Consider the following 20,793-nt stretch of genomic DNA (forward strand, 5'->3'; position numbering starts at 1 on the left):
ACAATACCCAGGAGAAATTAAAGTCATTGGGTGACTCATTTGGATTTTAATAGCCTATAATCTGTTTTATTCTGGTCACTGAACAAAAGTGTCCATATAGGTGGAGAAGTGTGGAGGCAAGAGCAATTGTTCCAGATGAAAGGACTGTTTACTTTGCTATATGCTGTGTAAACACGTTACATAAATGTATTGCTAATTATTAAAATCTGATGTGTCATAGATCATTTTGTGGGACAAATATATAAAGGAGGTCTTATGTAAATCGCTAGGTGTTTCCCCTCTAGATCACAAACACGGTGCCAGTGTTGAACTATGGGTATGAAATGGAGATGTGAGTAATGATGACCTTTTTCCTAAACCACAACAGCCCCCTGAATAAATCATTAAAGGTTCAAAGAGGGTAAACAGACTACATTAAAACAGAAAACAGATCAGCAATTGCTGTCGCGTTTATAGACTGTGACATGGCTCTACTTTACACTAAATGATGGATGCACTAGAGTCTTTTGAAATGTTTTTTCCTAGTATAAATCTAGCACCTGCATACACAGAAAAAAGGAGATTTAGCTAAACCAGCTAAGGAGAAGCAAAAAAAACCTCTATTATATTGGTGTTTCTCAAAAAAAAAAGAAAAAAAAAAGAAATATAAAAATAACTTAGGTTGGGACAGTGTACGGCACAGGAAGGCTTCAAAAATACACCACAAATATAAACTGGAAATGACACATCCTCACTCTTTCACTTTCAACCCCTCACTCAATCACTCACATGCACACACACATACACACACACACACACACACACACACAAAGAGACACACAGAAAGAAACACATCTCCATGGAAACTGATAAAAGAATAGCTGGCCTGCAAAAAGAAGAGATTGACAAAGCATAGGAACTTAGATGGTCAGCAAGTAGCAAATTTATGGAATAAAGAAAAAATCCAGGAGGATTTTGAGGTATGTAAGAACGAAAAAGGGACGGCAGTCACAGGATATTAACCGTCTACAGAATAAATAAAACAAAACAAGAAGGAAACACTACTCAGTCAAATCTTGTGTACAAACAGAAGCATCGAATACACTCTCAATTAAATTATCTTCTTATTAGTTATTTGTTTTTGTTCTTGAGGGGGGAGGTTTAAATTACGGGATGTATATTTAACTGGCTGATGCAACAATGCAAATCCGTCAGAAAACCCACCGAGCGGAACGATTTGAGAAAATATGAAGGAATGAAAGTTACGTGGATGTTGCAGATAGCAGAACAGAGAGGGTGGGCAACGGCAGAGGGGAGAGGACAAGGGAAGGAGTACAGCGCAGAGTACAGCACAGTACACCACCTACACTCGTCTCCATGGCAACTACCACACTAGAACGAGTGATAATGCAGTTCCCTCTCTTCCTATTCTGAAAACTGTTCAATTGGTACCATATGCACTGTGCACTATGTGGGAGACAAAGCTTTCAGTGTTCTGTTGTTGCAGATGATACGAGAAGTGTTGAAGCATTATTAAACTGCGAGTCTGCGACGCTTCTCAAAACACTTCTGGGCGAAATATTTCAACTGCATATAGGCTATGTCTCATCCATCTATGCACCAGAGACACCGGCTCGGCCTGACACTGAATGCATCATCATCGCTTTAAGGGATAACTTGTTATTTTTTTTGAATTAATGTGTTGCACAGAGTGTGGGCAGCAGTCGCTTTCAAAGAGCAACTACTGAGGTTGATGGAATTGAAATGATTTCTTCTTTTTTTTCTTCCCCCCAATGGGGTTCCTGCTGTTTCTGCTGCGGATGTAAAGCGACACCTTTAGCAACTTAAAGCTTTTTTTTATTTATTTATACATGCCTTTGTGCTGCATAGTCTTTTGAAATCTGTTTCTTCTGACAATGAAGGCACCAGTGTGCTGTGCTGAATATACAGCTTGACTTGGGGGCATCACTGTGAAATAATGTGGCAACAATGTGTAGATGACACTGCACAAACTGTGTGTACAGCCTGTGCTAAATTGTATTTTGGGTTTGGACAATTAGTCTTTGCTACACCCACGCTCCCTTTTTTTAGCCCTCGTTTCAGGGGCCGTTCATCCTCGTCTGTGTATTTTGTTTTCTCAAACTGCTTGTTCTACTCCACAGAACGCTGATGCTAGAATAACTAATGTTCCCGAAAAACCCAAACAAAACAATGAATCAGTTTGGTCATGTCAGTCTGAGGTTTTTTTTTTCTTTGTCTGGTCGTCTGTCTTTCGGTGTTAATTTGCCGGGCAGACTGTCACGATTACTGCAAAGTACAATCAGTCTGTCTGTCAAGTCAGCAGATGACAAATACGGAGTGAGTGAGGTTGGTCGCCGGGCAGCCCACCAGACGGCTGCTCCGCCTCTGCTCTTCACATCAGCAGCTTTGTTTGCATCGTGACAGTACAGAGGCCGTCAGACTGCTTCCACTACAGTGAAGAGATCTTTAATAATGGCATCACCTCCTGCTATATGCTCATCTTTAGCGTGTGCTGGATTTTCTGAGATATCAACATATTTACTATTTTACACAGGAAAAATTAAACTTTGAAGTGTTCTGTAAAAAATTATGTCAAATATAAATAAATAAATAAAAATTGTCAATTAACAGCAACTACATTTTAAAAGTAAAAGGTCAACTGAAATGTTTGTCTCTAGCTTTTCTTGGTCATTTATGATGGTTAACTGAATATTACAGGATTTCGGACAGTTGGTCAGACAAAACAAAGTCATGTGAAGACATATCCTTCAAATGAGCATTTAACTGTTAGACAAAACAATAAGCAGTTAACCATGGCAGATTAATCAATTATGAAAATAATTGCTAAATGAGGTCCTAGTTATTTTTACTATCTGACATGTTCCTGGGACTAATATACTCTTTGAGCTCAACCAACAGCATCTTCGCCTGCTTCTTCTGGACATAAGCCTGGACATAGTATTTTTTTCTTTGCCACATTCCCTTTGTGAACATACTTCATACTCATACTAAAGCTGCTTAGATTTAGTATGTATTGTGGATTTAGAACACGTCTAATATCAAAGACGTTCATCTTGAAATGAAACCTTGCTATTCTCGTTAAGTCTTTTCCCTTCAATCTACAAAACAGACTGCGTTCACAGAACATCTGAGGCATGTACAGTAGTTGGTACTGTAGTCGCTTAGCGAGCAGAGCAGACAAAAAGAGCTAATGAGGCTCAGGCATCAAAAGCCTAGAGACACCACCAACATCATCAGGACATTACAGGAACAGCAGGACAAAATCTTCTGGAAATGTCGGAGCCTTCTTGCAAAAAAAAATGTTTGCCTGAACCATCTGCTGGAGGCTCAGCTGACATGAAGCAGACACAAGAGAGTATCTGTACCTGAAACTCCACTTAAATTAAATGTTAGCTCCACCAGTCAGTCATGACGACATCATCATCCTCATCGATCAGCAGTCCCGTTATGATTGCCTTGAAAACAAGCCCTTGTTTTTTTCTTCATGTTGTGACTTATTGTATTTCAGAAGTGTGATTTTACTTCTGAATATTTTAGCAGCACTGGAGGATGTTTGAGTAAACATTCAACATGTTTTTCTTCCCCAGCAGACTATTATATTCAAATATAACAGAGACTGGCTGAAATGGCTAAAAGCTACTGGACACTGTGAAGACGAGTCTTTCTTTTTTATTGTATGAGGGGTCAAAGGTGCCGCGCTAGTCAAGTACCGATTGGTGTTCAGGGTTAGTTGCTCTGTGAATAAAGAAAGCCCAATTTAATGTCTAGAAGGATCAACACGACACTATTGTTCACTGTGACACTTGAGGCTGGAGCTCAAGCAATTTTCTGTTATTGACCATAAAAGAAAAAGCTTTCATAGCTTCACAATACACTCAAACATATTCAACCTCTTGTAAACAAACTGTCTGGCCTCCTGCAATAAAATAAAATTGACTGACATTATTCAATGTCTCATCTCTCCTGGTGTCTGGCAGTTGGTCAAAATCTGTATTAGAATTAGACTCAAAGTTAAGAAGTGGACATTAAAAGGACACTAAAAGTGAATGAAACATACGGTAGGTTTGCTGTCAGTAACACCAAAGTCTTTAATATTTCAATGCTTGCTGCACTGTTGGAAATGAACAATGAGGATTTTTTATGTTACGTGATTTCAGTGGAGTTGGAATGAAGGGTGAGAGTAAGGTTTGGCAAAATAAACCTTGAGTTAGTTCTGCTGACACCAAAAACCTCTGACTGTCTGGGGGGGATTCAAGGTGGATTTGAAGTCCTGAGGAGCATTTTCAGTGCAGTTTCACAAAGGACCTTGTAGTGTTGCTGTTGTTTCAGTGTTTGATGTTTGAGTGTTAGAGTTCACGAAAACAGAAAATATAAATTATTGAATGTTTGAATTATTTATTTTTTGTTGAGAAGTATGTACATTTGTAAAGACAAAAAACTATTGACAGTTAAAAAAAAAAAAAGGTAAAAAAGAAAAAATAGCTGCCAATGTGCAGAGTCAAGTCTATTTTGAATTCCAAACCCAAGTTGTAGTTTTGCTTCCACTCAACCCGAGTTTGTAACGTGTTAACGTACACAACAAACTCTCATACACAAGAGACAACATAAGTACGACTTGTTTCACTGTTTAAAGGAACTCTTCTGGTTTATCCAAAATTTGTTGTTGTACTTTTTGTGATTTAATTTTGCCCAGGCAAGGATGGCACTGAAAATATTTGCAAAATATTGCTTTTCCTCACTTGACTCATAATTATCACAGCTACTGCTTAATCCCAAAATGTCTTTTTCTGTTAACTCATGGAGCCAGTTGCCAAGTTGTTTTGAAGAAATGGTAGCTGCTGTGGTGGTGGAGCTTGACGAGTATGGTTTTCTCACATGTCACATTATCAAGTCAGTGTGCCTGAATTGAGAAATATTTGAGAAAAAAACACACAGAAAAACCTGTATCCAATTTTTTTTAAAGAAACTAACCTATGTTGCAACTGCGCTCTGCTTGACAACCATTTTCTGGCGAGCGCCTTTAGATGCAGAAGAGTCAAGTCCTGTCACCCCTCCCGAAGTGTTGGGAAATCCGTGAGCAGCCACGTATTTACGGTACGCTTCCCGGATGATGCGGAAGGCCCGTGTGTTAGCGTAAGGTATATCAGTGACTGGGTCTCGGTACAGTGCGGCCTTGTGGGTGACGGGACAAACCTCCTGGACGGGAAGCTGAGGACTGGACTGCGCGCTGTGTGGAAAGGCCGCTTCGAAGGCCTCGTCGTCACTGAAGGTGATGTAGGTACGGGAGCACAGGCCTCCTGCGGCCTGCTGGGAGGGTGTGGTGGGATTTTGAGGCGCAGTCTGAGGAACATCCTGATCCAACCTTTGAAAAAGGATAAAATGTCAAAAATGCAACTTAGGCCACATCATCCGTCCTGGGTGGGGGATCCCTCCTCTGTTGCTCACCCTGAGGTTTCTCAGATTTTTCCCTGTTAAAAGGGTTTTCTATGGAGTTTTTCCTCAGTCGATGTGAGGGTCTAAGGGCAGAGGATGTTGTTACGATGCCATGTAAAGTAGGGATGCAAACAATTAATCGACTATCGATTAATTGTCGATAAGAATTTAATCGATTAAATTAAATTACTTGCAATTAATCGTTCCTTTCCAATGGGAGTTTTACTGTGAAATGTAAACAAGCAAAGCCGACATAATGTAGCGGATCTCTGTGTAAACATGTGCAGCGCAGCGCACTGCAGCTCACAAGGGAGAGAGGGAGAGGAGGTGAAAAGAGACAACAACACCTGTTGTAGCTATACGGGACTCAGGCTGTACCATCGCTAACACACAGACGACCAGTGAGTAACGAGTCAAAAAGCCGCCGACACGGAGCTGCCTGAGGAGTTGTAATGCAGCCTGAACGCAGCCCAAACCGACCCGGTGCCTCAGCACGGCGAACAAGCTTTGATAAACACACCGGATCCGCGCTGGTTTACAGTATCCTTCCGTAGTTTAGCCGGTCGCTACCGGAGCTTCATTTTAAAAAAAATAGAAAAGAAAAAAAAGCGCTCGTTGCGGTGCCGCGGAGAACAGCGCGTGTGTCCACGCTGTGTTGGTTTATGTAACTTGAGGGGACAAATGAACCACATGTTTATTGTCATGCATTGCTGACCTGGGCATTGTTTCTCAATAAATTAGAAAAACCTGACTATCATTCCCCTTTTCCGTGCATGGTTGAAGGAAATTTGGCTCGCATCCACACTCCCACTCCCTCCTGCGCCGACATGTCACCTTAAGTCACATAAACCAGTACGGGTGTGTGGACACAACCACCTATATTGTTGTCAGCGCCTCATCACCGCTGGTGTTAAAAGGCTCCGTTCTTTCTGCAGTCAGGTTAAAGCGCACATCCGCCGTGTTGGTAAGCAAATAATCCCTCTACAACGGAGGCGAGCAGCTTGGGTTGGAGGTGGTGTGAGTGCGGGCCAGCGGGGGAGAGAGGGGAGGGGGCATTCGGGCTTCAGCACGGTGCGGAATAACTGGCCCTAGTGTGAGTGCGTCCTTATTTGTGGCCGCTGCCAGCGCCACACGGGCTTTGCCTTTCAGCAATCAAGCGCTGTTTTTGTCAATGTTAAAAACAATAACAGCAACAGCTGTCGGCAGCTGAGATCGCTGTGCCGTCACCATAGAAACGCAAGACGCATTAAGGCTCATTCGCAAAATACCTTTCAATGGAAACACCCGCAAATGGCAATTGCACTTTTTCGAAGTTTCAGAAATATCGCTTTTATTTTGCGAAAATCTGTAATGGAAACGCAGCGGTGTCTCTCATCTCATCATGATAGGACTTCAACCTCAGAGCTCTCTGTCCCAATAACGTGCTACTTAAACATTTTCATTGTGCTGTGCTCTTAAAATAAATTAACAAATACTAGTGTAAAGTCCATAAGGAATGTTGATCTTAAATTTTCCCCTTAAATTTAGGTTCTCAGGAAAATCGCCGCTTATCAATTAATCGATCATCGATCGATAAGGTCTATCAACTATCGATTAATGAATTACTCGATAATTTGCATCCCTAATGTAAAGCCCTTTGAGACAAACTGTTTGTAAAAACAGGCCATACAAATACAATTGCCTTGCCGTGCTTTGTCATCATATGGCAATAGTTTATACGCTTGGTTATACATCACTCTAAAAAATGATTAAATACCTCAGGGTGATGATTTAAAATAAATATTTTCCACCTGATCAGATTACTTGTCATAAATACAAAATTGTACAGCAAATACTGGTTCAGTGACGTATGTAAACTATCTACATAGCATGAGACAATCCAGTAAGGCTCATACTCACCCCTCAACATCTACATTTTCTTCTTTGAGGACTGAGTGAGAGACAAGGGGCATCAGGACTGAATGGTAACGGATGGTTGGTCCTTCAAACCGTCGCTTCTTGTGGACTTGTTTCTTCTTGTCTGCCTCCAGACGCTCATAGTTCTCTGCATAGACAAAACCGTATGAGTGGGGACATCATCATTTTATGTTTGCTGTCATTAAGTGAAGCAGCTGGAGACAACTTGAGACAATATATATGTAAATAAACCCGTCCAGCTAAGTCATCATTTCAGTGCAACTACAATAACTTTATGCATCTCCATAAAAAAGGGGGAACCGAAGTCAGGCAGATATGATCACATAACAATCTGTATACAGAAGCTCAAGCAGTATAATATTGTATTGAAGATGCAGACGATTCTGGTGCCAGTAACTCGACCGACATGAACTCACCGAGTGATCGGATGTTGATCTCAGCTGTTATCTTGGCCTCGGCCAGCAGTTCTTCCTGGGTAAGAGGCCGGTCTCGATGAGCACCTCTCCTTCTCCGAGGGGCATCCTGACGCTCTTGTAGGCGCAGATTGGTCTTTCGGGTGTGTTCACTAGTCGACTGTCGCACAGACTTCCGAGCTAAACAGTCAAGATATACAGTTCAAACAAACTCATGTTAAAACTATTAATTTACTAGAACACCCACCCTTCATCATGATGGGCTTGTTTCATGGTGGTGTTGCGTAATAACATAATTTGAGAGAACAGTGCCGTTTCAGTGGGAGGGTTGGAATAAACTTACTCTCGCTAAAATCTTGGAATTCTTGTGGAATCCTCCTTTTGAGCTCCACTTTAGTTTTCTCGGTTTTCTTCTGTTCCTCTGAGGGTCTTTTTGGTTTGGGTTTTGCCACTTTAATAGGTTCCTTTGGATTCAACAAAGATAAAAGTTACACGTGTAACGAATCCAAAAAAAGTCCACACTTCCCTTACAGCAATTTACAAGAGTTTGTGACCATTATGTGACTTGATTCTACAGTGGGGAGGCAGAGCTAAATGAAATATCATTCTGCTGTGGCATCCACAGTAAAAAAGCAGCTTTTAAGGGTTTCATGCGCGGAGTTGACTCAATATAAGCCGGGTTCAAAAGCACACATGCTGAGAAAAAATATTTCACAGGATGAAGCAGAGAATAAATAAAGTGGCTAAAAGCTAATAAATATGTCTTTTTTTGTGTGAAAAAAAAAACATTTCTATGCTCATTCCATGGGGAAAAAATGCTCTTACTGTAGGTCAAAATAACCCAGGATTTTATGCCACGGTGTCTTTTAAAAGGTCTCTTGGGTATGAGTGCAAACTCACGAACATAATTAAATTCACTTTTTTAATGCTGAGACCTGCTCCAGAGTCTGACAGTTGCAGAAATGACTTTCACTACCTTATAAGCTTTAGTGACAACTCGACTTTTCCGCCGAGGCGCATCCTCCTCCTGGTCGCTGTCTGGCTCATCTCCCTCATCGATGTCAAAGTCGCTGTCCACCTCGTCCTCTGTGTCTGAATGTTCTCCATGATACTCATCATCCCCCGATTCCTGAAAGGACACAAAAGACACACTTATTTAACCTAAAATGACTGAAATATGATTAATGGACATTACAGAAATAGACACAAAACCAGATTCCTAATTAGCAGTAATTTCAGCATTACTACACACTGCGATGCAACTTATACTGTGCATGAGAGACAACTTATTAATTTAATTGTAATATTAAAATATTGCTACACAATATTGTACCTAAGATTAGCATTTAAATTAAAGTGTGTGAACAGAGATAGAGACAGTGCCAGCAGAAATGACTGTGGCATCTCAGGATTTGTTTGTAATTTTTTATTAATCTAGCTACTCTTGTCAAACTCAGCTGAGACTAACGTCAGAACTGCCAGCGCTTCCACTGCCAAATCCCCCTACACAAGTTGACCCTTCACCCAGCAGCTGTTTAAAATTAGCAAGACTGTTAATTGTGGAAACCAATCAACAGCTTAAAATGCAAGCCTAAAATGAGGATGCTGGTATATCAAAAATTAGCATGTTATGTTCTCACACACAATACAGCTTGAAGCCTTTAATCTGCTGCCTCTCTTCTCTTTTTGGACGTGATGCAAAAAAGGATTGGCACTCTCTCATCTAGTCTGCACAGATTTGCTAGAAAGATGTTGCAAGAAGGGATGAGCCAGGATATTTTAGGGTTGTGGTCAGATATATGGGTAGTTGACATGACGCATGATTTTTCCGTAATCAAGTAAAAATATCCATTAAAATGTATTCTTCCTCCACATAACTCATGTCAATAATGCAAAATAGGATGTTTAATGTAACTGTTTCCCTTTTTGATTAAGGATATGTTTTATTCTGTCTTTATTTTACGATAACCATGGAAAAAGTCCTGCGGTGTGACCGTAATAAATTAGATATGAAAAATTAACATGTATAAAATAAATACAATCATCAAAATAATTGTTCATAAACACCTTTTGGCATTCATTTATACATATTTACTTAACTAATAGAAAGGTTTAAAATGCACAAGACTCCTATATTAAATATCACAGTAAGTTCATTTTTGTAATGAAAATGCTGTCCTGCGGTGTGACATGAAAGATCAGGGTTTTTAAACAGGCATTTTTTATAGACAACTATAGGTGTTCTTTTGTCAAGAGGAACCAGGAAGTGCCTCAGATATTGCATGTCATTTGAGGATTAAAAGGTGAGTGTTAATCTCTCATTAATTTAACAAATTTCATACTTTGTGTCAAATGATAAACGTGTCCACTTTTGTTAGTCCTGCGGTGTGACAGCTCTACTTTGAGAAAATTAAGACATTTATTTTCAAAAATCACCTAATAAGGTTAGAAACACTATATGTATTCAGCTAGCAAGATGCTAACACTCAGCAATGTATAGTAACGATTCAAAATGGCCACAATTGTGTAAATGTCCTGTGGTGTGACAGCATTGTCCCGCGGTGTGACACACCTTAGTCAACTGTGTTATGAGTTAAAAGCCTGTTGTTTTTAAAATGTAGGCTGTTTTGTAACATTTTATCATTATATTGTATTTTGTAAAGGTACCATGTACAATATTTAGCATACATTTTGCCATTTAATGCATTGAATTAGCTTGGAGCTCATTTTTTATCTGCGGTCCCTTTGTTCCCCTGTTTTATCATTGTTTGTTGTGTATGAAAAGTAATTGGTCACTGAGAATTGTTTTGAACTGTTTTTTGTTGTTTTAGGAATGAGCAGAGAAGGACAGGAGGTACTGTGAAAGGCTGAACCAGGATGAGGTCAGGCGTGTGGAGATACTTAGGGAAAGAAGGAGAAAGTAAATGTGTCCAAGCTGTTCAAATTATAAGTTGTTTTGAAAATGTGCTTAAAATGTTGTTAAAATTCTTAGTCTTGACTATCCTAGACTTTATGAGTTAAAATAATTGTCATTAATTACAGTGTGTCTTGTTTAGTTACGAATCTGATGTGATGTCTCCAAAATGTTAACATGTCTTGTTCACAAATATTAAGTTTTGTGTTAAAATTCATATAGTTAGAGCCAAGATTGAAACTATATGTTTGTATTTTGTCAGATGATTTACATAAATGAATGTAATTGTTCTAGTAGCACCTAATAAATTTCTACTAATAATCGTATAGTGTCTCATCTTGTCCTGTGGTGTGACATCATGTCATGCGGTGTGACACCACTTAAAATAAAATTAAAAGGTTTTTATGAAGATTTAGTTAATCCAATCCTCATGTGTTTGCTTTTAAACAATGCATAATTTAACTGTAAGAAAAAACAGCATTTTCATCATAATATTAACATTTTGTAAGAAAGTTTCACTAGTGTGAGCAATACAAGAGGCTACAATTAAAGAATGGAACTGAAAAATAGCTATGAATAAGTTACCTGTGTAGATTATCAATGATAGTTTGCAGAAAGGGATCCTTAAACTTTCAATTAAAGTAATCTATATTTGAAAATATTATTATTATTTTTGTAAATTTTACTGTAATGTGATGTCACACCGCAGGACAATTTATGTCCGGGCATGTTAAAAAAGCTTATGAAAAAGTGGAAAAAATAAAAAATATCTGCTGAACACTAACAGTTCAAGAAAATTCATACTTTGAACATTAGAATTTCATTTAATGTCATTAATAATTTGTACTTTGTAAAAAAAATTACTGTTTCACCTTAGTTTGTCAACTACCCATATACAAAGACGGTAAATAGAGTATCTTTGATATATATGCCGTTGGCATGGTGATGTTGATGACCAGAGCTGCTGCTAGCCTGGATTTTGTTAGTGTCACTTGAGGGTTTTTTTGGAGTTTAATTAACAATGAATAATAAATTAGTCCCGGTGCACAAAACAGTTCCATATGTCCATATTTGACATTACTGCAAAATATATTTTAATGGGTTTCTCCTTTACTTCGTGAAATAAAAATGATAACATTGGCTTAACTATCAGACAGGTTACATGCATCATTCATAAATTGTGATTTTAAGGTTGATATGTCAATAAAAAGTGAATAAAATAAATATGTTCGTAGTTCTCAGGTGCAGACCACCCAATATTTTACAATTTAACAACACGTCCCTATTGTGCTATTATAACTAACTCTAGCTAGCCGGGAGCTAATGCTAACTGAGTGTATTGTATCCGTCCGTTTGATTACTCACATCGTTAAAGCCTCCGTATGTAGTCTTGTAAAACTCATCCTCTTCTTCAGCATCCAGGAGTTTGGACATGCGGTTTCCCGCAGTCTTTCTGGGTTCCCGGCCGACTACCAGACTCATGACTGTTTATTTCTAAACAATGATAACTTACGTGGGTACGTAGCTGGTAGCTAGTGTTGTGCTAACCCGTATGGACTACAATGCTCTTTCTTTTACGTCGTCGTCACTCACTATGCTCCCTCGGTTATATGCCTTTACCCATGTTTAAATTAATTCTGAAAGCGACTTAATTTCTGACCAATATCACAATATAACGTTAGTACGATGAAATTACAACACAGCTAAGGCTAGCTGCTACTACTCAGTGCTTTCTGGAAGCTAACTAGCACATCCGGGTTAGGCGATGTACTTCCGGGCTACGGGGAGAGGCCACTTTCAAAATAAAATTGCTCTGAACTTTGTTTGTACATTTAGATTTCTGATTTTTGTATGCTATCATATTGCTTTATTTAATTGATATTAACAACTTCACGCCTACATTTTTTTTGAATGTCGGTCACGCAGCTTGCGACTGTTGACATGGAAACCGGAGGAATTGGTACCTTCACTAAAGCGAATGTATCGCCATGGCAACAACATCCCGTGTGTTTGTTCATTGTCTAATTTCAGCGATACAGATCAACTCTTTTTCTCAATCAAGCCTGTAGTGTAGGAGTAGCCTACTCCTATCATGAAACTTTACATCACAGAGATTCAAAGCCTTGTGATATCTCAGACATGGACAGAAACTAAAACTGTTTCTCTGCCCAATTGTGGCTCTTCATTTGCTTCTATTGTAGCCTATGTATATTCAGTGTTCATCATATAGCTATGATTTTTTTTAAGGTCACACCTAGCCCTGCTGTGTGTAGCCCATGTATAGCTATGTAGCTTATGTCAGTTTTGGACTGTGAGTCACTGAAAAAAGGACAACAAAATACACAAAATTACATTCTTGAAACCACAACAATTTTATTTTATGCTGCTTTTTCAAAGAAATTGATGAAGTGATTTATTGGAGAATAAGAAACAAGCACACATACACTCATTAAAAATATGACAGTATCAGAATACTGGCAAAACATTTATTTATCAAATTAAGTTGAATAGAAATGACATGCTATATAGCTTAACATTACTAATAATAATCTGTTGTATATTTTTTTCATTTTCACTAAGGTGTTTGCCATAATGCTCATATTTGTATGAAATATTAATTGCAGGCTCTGAACTATTCTAATTGTGATTATGTCTAGAAATTGGGACTTTAATTTCTTTAAAATTGAAAATAGACATTCCTATTAGTCATATTAGCTTCATGGTGAATCTGCTTGTCTCCATATTGCCTGTGCCTCCCTTATTATTTGACATGGCACCTCGTGGTACATATGCAATCGTGGCTGTGTGCTTTATTTGTCCTTTGCTCTTACTCCAGAAGAACATGAAAATGAAACAAATGCTCACAGAGCTGAAAAATGAAAGAAACCCAATTGTGGCTGCTACTAGTAACGTCTTGACATCAAATGGGAGTTGCTGATTTCCATTCACACCCGGAGAGGCAGACGGAAAGGCAAACCAACCTTTAAGATGGAACGGGTTTTTAGAAGACGGTGGAAAGGCTCGGACATGGAGGCTGACAGGAAGGCTGTCATTTCCTGCTGCATTAGATGCCACACAGAGATAAGTGCCACTGTCTTGAGGCTGAGCATAACGAACCTCCAATGAGCCATTAGAGAGAGCCCATATTCTACCAATAGCTGATAAAGGTCTTAACTGTGGGTTTAGCCAGTTTACAGATGGCAGAGGGTCCCCTTCTGCATTGCAATAAAACATCACCGTGTGTCCCTGATCTACTGTCACTCCTTGAGGTTTGCGGTTGAGGATTCGGGGCTGGCGACAGGTGAGCAGACCTGGTAGCTCAACTTCAGAGATGTCAAGAAAATTCTCCCAGCCCTGCAGCTCGACCGAGGTAGTGCAGGTGGGTGACTGTCCACCAAAGTCCAGGTACGGGCGTCTTCGCACCACCCACAGCAAACGGCAGTCACATGCCAGTGGGTTGTTATCAAGTCCCAGAGTTTTCAGGGTGTCCACTGATTGAAAAGCACCCGCCTCGAGTGCAGTGAGAAGGTTTCGAGATACATTCAGCAATTTGAAATGTGTTAAACCCCTGAATGCCCCGATTTCAATGCCTAACAATGATCCCCCAACCAGATGGAGCTCTTGGAGCCGTAGCAAGTCTCCAAGCTGGTTCCCGTGAATGTAAGTGATGGGATTGAAGGAAAGGTCCAGGTACACAAGGTATACGAGATGATGCAAAGGAATGTAGGGGACAGCACTGAGGTTGCAGTGTCTAATGGTGAGGGATGTAAGATTTAGGCCAAAGAGGCTGTTTCCTGACAGTGTCTCCAGCCAGGGGCAATGAGAAATGACGAGTTCTTTGAGGTGCACTAGATGATGAAAAGTATAGTTTGGCAGTGTGGGGAGGCCCAGTCGGTGAAAATGAAGGCTTCTGAGTACGCTGAGCTGTGTGAGCGCCTCTGTTGGCACCGCAGTAAGGTTGCAGCCATCGAGGTGAAGCTCTTGTAGACTGGTCAGTCCGGCGAATGCTTGATTAGAGATGAAAACTAAGTCATTATCTGCTGCTTTCATACACTGAAGGGCTGCCAGGTCATGGAAGGTAAAATCTAAGAAAACAAGAAGCTCATTGCTGCTTATGTCCAGTAACTGCAGGTTTGGTAATCCAGAAAACGCTCCCACAGGAATAATCTTCAGGTGATTGCGGGCAAGACGAAGAGTAACCAGACTTTGCAAGCCACGAAAGGCCCCCAGTTCAATCACTGCTAGGAGGTTGTCACTTAGATCCAAGTCTAAAAGTTGTGTTAAAGTCGGGAACTGCTGATGCACTAGAGTTTTTATGGTATTATGAGTTAGGTTTAGTAGTTTAACATCTTGTGAGAGATTGTTAGGCAGCGTGTTAAATTGGCTATGAGAGCAATTCACCTCCAGCAGCTCAGGGTTGCAGCGACACGACTGTGGACACGGCCAATGAGTTTCAGATGTTAATGCCACCCCTGTGGCCAGCAAGTAGAAAAGTCCCCAGCAAAGCCGTTGGTGGATGACAATCCCCTCAAACATCTGGTGGGATGCCTGCATGTGTGAGAAGACTGTAAGGACATCACATAAGGAAAATGCAAGACATTAACAACAAAGCTGACAGTGTTTAGATGTCACCTTTCACATTAATCTTAACTGAGAATAATTGTCTTATTCTTTTTCTTACCTCTTGGGTAAAAGGAAGTAGCTTTTCATAACCAGACAGCTGCTGATGGAGCATCCCGTCTTCACAGACTCACAAATACTGAAGAAAAGATGAGACAGAGAGCAAAGCAGGCTGTCAAATGTTGCTCATCTTTGTCAGACTTTGATTTAAGTTTGTACTTGTATTGATTGCAGCACTGCAGTTATCGTAGATGACAAGCTGCAGAGGTACAGCCCATCATCACACAAAGTCTCAGACAAGAGCTCTCTAGATTTTATACCTTTGTGAGTTTTCACTTTGTTCTATCCATCCATTGTAATTTCTTCTTTCTGTGAACTATTTTCTAACTTCTATTGAGATTTTCTTGCTCATCTAGTAACCGAGCCACCTTTATTCACTGACCACGAGATGCAGCTGAAAGATCCTAGTAAGTAGACCACAGAGCTGAGGATATTTTTCTTACACTTGCAAAACTCTTCCATGCTGAGGTTGATGTTTTTTGCAGCGATTGTACAAAATAATGCTGCTGGCACCGCAAAAATGCAAACATCATCACTAAACGTCAACAAACAAACTACTTGCAGACAGGAAGGGAGCAGGTTTAAGACGAGGCTCCAACATTTCCAGTGAAGATGTTGGTTTTGTAGCTGGTGTGTGAGACTGTGTAGCCTGAGTTCTTAGGACTGAAGTAAGATGGATCTACATTTGAGCTCTATACACCTCTAAACACCACTTTCAATCCACTGTAGACCTTTATGAGACCAACAGAAAGTCACGGTGCTTATCTCCTGTATGACTTTGTGAACCATACAACTTGACTTTAGTTGGTGTCCATCAGATACTAAAACAAGTGTTAAACTGTCACTGTACAGCCAAGCTGCTGCACTGTGCCTCCAAGACGTCATGCACCGTCCTGTGGATAGTTTTATTCTAACTTGACAGCTCCTCCTGGAATAGATAAAATAAAATGCAAGAGCAGGTTGTCAGTTCCCCCCCTTCTTTTTAGTTTATTTATGCAGTTGAAGGCAGAGAGTAGGAGAAAGTGTAAACCTGCACCACATGAGCCACATGGACATAAATGCTCAATTATCTGGAGGTCCTGAATCATTGTAAACATCATCTGTCTTTGGGCAAATTGTAACTGTCATATCCTCAGCATTTATTACAGTATTTGATATTTTTGTTTATGATGCTGTTCTGATGAGTCTGAAAACAGATTGCAGGTTGATTTAAAAGACTCTTTGGCATTTTGGAGTATGTTGTGCATCTTTCAGGGCATGTAGAATCACTCAGCTGGAAAGTAATGTGGACTTCAAGGTTAACTACTTCTCATAGCATATGTTGTTTCTCTTAGAGACAATACACCTTTTGTTTTTCATTAGATGACCGTTTCATAATGTGTTCAGAACCCTTCAGGCAGAGATCATATTGCTTTTCTTGTACTATTTCATTTCATTCTGCATTATTTCATTTAAGGAGAGAAAGACCACCAATACAAATATCTTTGCAGCTTATTTATTTAATATTTTGAAGGTTTATATTGCACATATTGCTGGTCTTATCTATTTTTGGTCCAAAATGTGGCCACGTCAACAAAATGAAACAATGTTTTATTCATCTTTTAAACCTGTTTCAACTCAATATTTTTCTCAAACAAAATAACAAGCTGTCTAAATTTTATATTTTATTTTTATTTATTATTTACAGGTTACATTTTGCTGATGCTCTGAAGAAAATAAATTCATTTCTTGTCATTTTAAACACACTCTCACATGTTCTAAAACCTGTACCAATAATAATAGCAGCAATATTTGCTGTTTAATGTTCAGACTATGTAGATAACCACTACAAATAACATTTGATCATCTCTTTTTATTTGAACAGTTGCTTAAACCACCAGTAGGTAGCGACAAGCACAGAAATACATCAGTTAGAAGAAATGTGGGGATGCTGTCAGTGTGCAGGCAATTTTTTAACAATGCATGAAAAAATAATGTAATGGTAAAACTGCTATCATCACATTGTCATCTGTAATGACACACTGTCTTAGTCTCGGAAAAATTCACTTATATGTGATCATGTCATAAGCATGGAAACAGATGGCTTTTCTTAGGAAGACATGAGGTAGCAAAAAACTATATGTCTTTAAAAAATCACAAGGGGACCTCAGAGCTCATTAAAAAAAAAAGAAAAAAAAGTGTAACTTGCTGAAATGCGCTGCTCAAATTGCCAAGAGATCGAAGGAAAAACAACAACACCTTCTGGTGCGATGCCACCCTCTGCTTTGGCAGCTCTCCTCACACATTGTTGTGTTGAAGGATGCGACACTGTAGAGAATGTGCAAAAAGGGATGGAGGGGGAAAAAAGACAGTGGGACTGATACATCAGATCCATCTGTGACATTTTCTGCAGAAATCTGTGATCAGAAATGTAGAATATCAAAAACTCATGCTCAGCTGGGTTTATTGCATGCATTTTCTTGTCCCTGAAAACTAATTAATTCTGGTCTATATTTAATGTTAGACATCCCTGAATGACTTTATACTTTTAAACTTGTGCATGGTTGCCTGGGGAACTTGGTCTCAAAATTTCAGCAAGCAAACACACCAGAGTGAAGGAGCTTAAAATGATCTCTTGTGTTTTCCAGGTGGCAATTCTCTGTTGGCACATATTTTTATGGACCTTGGGAGTACAGTCTGACTGCTGGTGATGACAGCAACTCCCCAGAGCGGTGAATGATGGAGGCTGATTCCTCTTGAACTCCTCTGGATACGCACATGCCGGAGAGTGAAAATAGTGTGCAGAGATGCAATTGCAGTCATTTACTGTGACTTGACAGCCTCAATAGCTCAGATACAAAAAGGGAGGCGATGTAAAAGTCACAGAAATTACAGTGATTTGTGAGTAGAGAAAAAGAAAATTAAGCATTGTAACTCACCATCTCTTCAGTCTGGAGCGCTGGTCATTGTCATGGCTTCATTTTCAAATTTTCATTGAAAAATAAAACACACAGGAGTACATTTACAAGTGCAGTTTTCTTTCACTGAAATTATGTCTTCATACAAGTGTAGAGACTTTAAAGTGCAGGGCACATCTTTTGTTCTGTCAGCTCCATTAATAGTTGCTCAAAAATACATCCAAATGAAACCTGTAATGTGAGAGAAACAGAGAGACGTGTCACAACGAGAGAGCTTCATCCTCTTATTCAGATTTTTTAGACTCCAGCGTAACCGCGTTGCTGCAGCTCAGTTCCCCTGTTGCTTCGCTCTCCGCATGGCAACAGCAACCTCGCTCTGGACAGACGCTTGAGTGCTCTGTGCATGCTGGGGGATTATATGCAGTAGCTTCTGGACTCCATCCAGCACTATGCTCTAGATGACAGGAGGCAGCCACAGGTCAGCCAAATGCAGAGATTTAGGAGTGACAACAGATGGGAATGATTTTATGCACTGACACTTAAAGGAGTATCTTTTAATCTCTCGTTTTCTCTGAGCTATTTAGAAGTTGGATCCCCATCTATTGTTTTTGCTTGGTCCATGGTCTGCACTGAATAAAGGGTGGTGCTTTGGGGTAAAAATAACAACAGTCAGATAAAAGTTGTCAGACGTATTACTATTATTGGACTATTAATATGAGTAACTCCATCACAACTGATCTGTCAGTCCTATTGTGTCAATCCTGAAAACCTGAATAGGTGTAATTAGTTCACCTGAAACAGACAAAATTATTGGACATGAAACTTTGCAGGTGTGTTAGTGGACATCAAAGTGCTGAGTTCAAAGCTGGGGGTGGTCAGACCTATTTTAGTCATGTAAAAACTTAGTAATGTGTAATAATGTAGTAGTAATTATAATGTAGTGATAATATACTCAGTACCTCCTGGGTCGTCATAGCAGCTGTGATCCCATCATAAGATGGTCTGTAGTTTCTGTCCAAGTGACTTTGTTTTGTCCTTGTATTTACCTTTAAGTTAACTGACTATTCACTGGCACTTTAAGTGAAACTTGTGTAGTTTCACTTCAATATTTAATAGTTTTTCTGATCAATTTCAATTGTACAAAGCAGTCAGTAACACAGATAGTTAAACAAACTGAGGCTTTATTGTTTGTAATTACAGAGCCAGAAATAAAAGATATAAGCACAGTTTCTGGATTGGCTCTGTGGCTATAGAGAAAACTTGTGCAGGTCCTAGTAGATTTATCTAAAAGCAATAAAATATCACATGCCACAGTGTGTGTGTCTGTGTCAGTGCCAGACTCTCCACTCCATATATTCCCTACTTTTTGGTCATGTGAATCTCATGCCATCGCATGAGTATTGTGGTTTTACAACAGCATCACATTCGCATCGTCACAACAGTTTTGCAACGTTAAATTTAAAAGTGGTCCTGACCGCAGTGTGGTCCTCGAAAATGACAATAGTTCTCCAATTGTTTATACAGTAGGTAGTGATGCTGTTTGTTGTACATGTTAAATTATGTACTTTGAATGTTTGTTGCTATAATTAAATAATAGAAATCATGTTGACAGTGTATTAAAATCTGGTTTCACGTGCCCTTTTTCATCCTTGACTTGCGCATCCATAGGTTTCACAGTCCTGAAACAACCCGATGTTTCTCTTGACATCAAACTCTCAGCTCTTCGTGTTGCCTGTGAAACAACAGAGGAAAGTCTAAATGTCTTGAGACAAGGGGTTGAGAATGGTCAACTTAAATGTCATATGTCAACTTAGATTATATAAATAATGGTGTAAGACATAATGTAATTAATTAATGATCATATCTATAAAGGATGACACTGCAAAAACTGTAAATATATGAATCTGTCATGTCTTCATTGGTTCCATTTGCTCTAAATCAATTCTCTTCAATTATATAATTGGTGTTTTTAGACACATCAGCTGATTCAATTCAAAATTAGCTACACGGTAAATCTATGTCAGGTTTCAATATGAAGATGTGGGTGGTTACATCTTCTTTGATGCATTTGACAGAAAGATGCTTTTCTTTCCCCCTCTGTGATTGAATATCATCCCACGTCTCTGAGAGACTTGAATAATTGGCTCCCAAGTATAACGAGTGTACATTCATTTGTGAATTTCTGCACTCTTTGTGTTTACACCCACACCGATCGGCATGTTAGTTCTATTATTCAAGCACTTTGTTTGTTTAATTAACAAACAGGCGCCTCAGATTCAATGAAAGTTCAATTAATGGTAAAAAAAAAAAAAAAAAAAAAACCAAAAAAAAACAAAAAAACAATGAGTTTTCTGAATAGAGCTGTCCTCCTCTCTGCTTCGCTGCAGGATTATGTGGTGTGTTGACCCAAAGGATGACCACCACAGAGGAAGACCGGGTGCTGAGTCAGGAACTCACCATCTGGTACCTCAGGGAACCTGCACTCATCAGCGAATCTCCGTCCAACCCCGGATCCAGG

The 20,793-nt window shown here is 39.5% G+C and overlaps 2 protein-coding genes across 2 annotated transcripts; both read right to left on the minus strand.

Annotated features, from left to right (window-relative positions):
* Positions 1-4,458: 4,458 nt before the first annotated feature.
* On the minus strand, positions 4,459-12,433 carry vps72a (vacuolar protein sorting 72 homolog a). Its single transcript, XM_083982591.1, has 6 exons — positions 12,064-12,433; positions 8,761-8,913; positions 8,128-8,248; positions 7,788-7,964; positions 7,354-7,498; positions 4,459-5,383 (listed from the first exon to the last, which is right to left on the minus strand). Exons 1-6 carry the CDS (start codon positions 12,178-12,180, stop codon positions 4,993-4,995), a joined length of 1,104 nt encoding a protein of 367 aa, XP_083838717.1. The 5' UTR covers positions 12,181-12,433; the 3' UTR covers positions 4,459-4,992.
* A 971-nt stretch (positions 12,434-13,404) lies between these two features.
* LOC310994063 (leucine-rich repeat and immunoglobulin-like domain-containing nogo receptor-interacting protein 1) lies at positions 13,405-15,234 on the minus strand (the record flags this gene model as incomplete). Its single annotated transcript, XM_083982586.1, has 1 exon — positions 13,405-15,234. One exon carries the CDS (start codon positions 15,232-15,234, stop codon positions 13,405-13,407), a length of 1,830 nt encoding a protein of 609 aa, XP_083838712.1.
* Positions 15,235-20,793: the final 5,559 nt, after the last annotated feature.

Source organism: Trachurus trachurus (genome assembly GCF_905171665.1).
Source record: "Trachurus trachurus genome assembly, chromosome: 11".
NCBI classification, from domain to species: Eukaryota; Metazoa; Chordata; class Actinopteri; order Carangiformes; family Carangidae; genus Trachurus; species Trachurus trachurus.

Bases quoted from the DNA above. Each gene is read 5' to 3' on its own strand.
- vps72a (XM_083982591.1), bottom strand. From the start codon at position 12,180: ATGAGTCTGGTAGTCGGCCGGGAACCCAGAAAGACTGCGGGAAACCGC. The intron at 8,914-12,063 runs GTGAGTAATCAA...GTGTCCTTTCAG, and splicing joins CATACGGAGGCTTTAACGAT to GAATCGGGGGATGATGAGTA. The intron at 5,384-7,353 runs GTGAGTATGAGC...CCTTTTTCAAAG, and splicing joins GAAAATGTAGATGTTGAGGG to GTTGGATCAGGATGTTCCTC.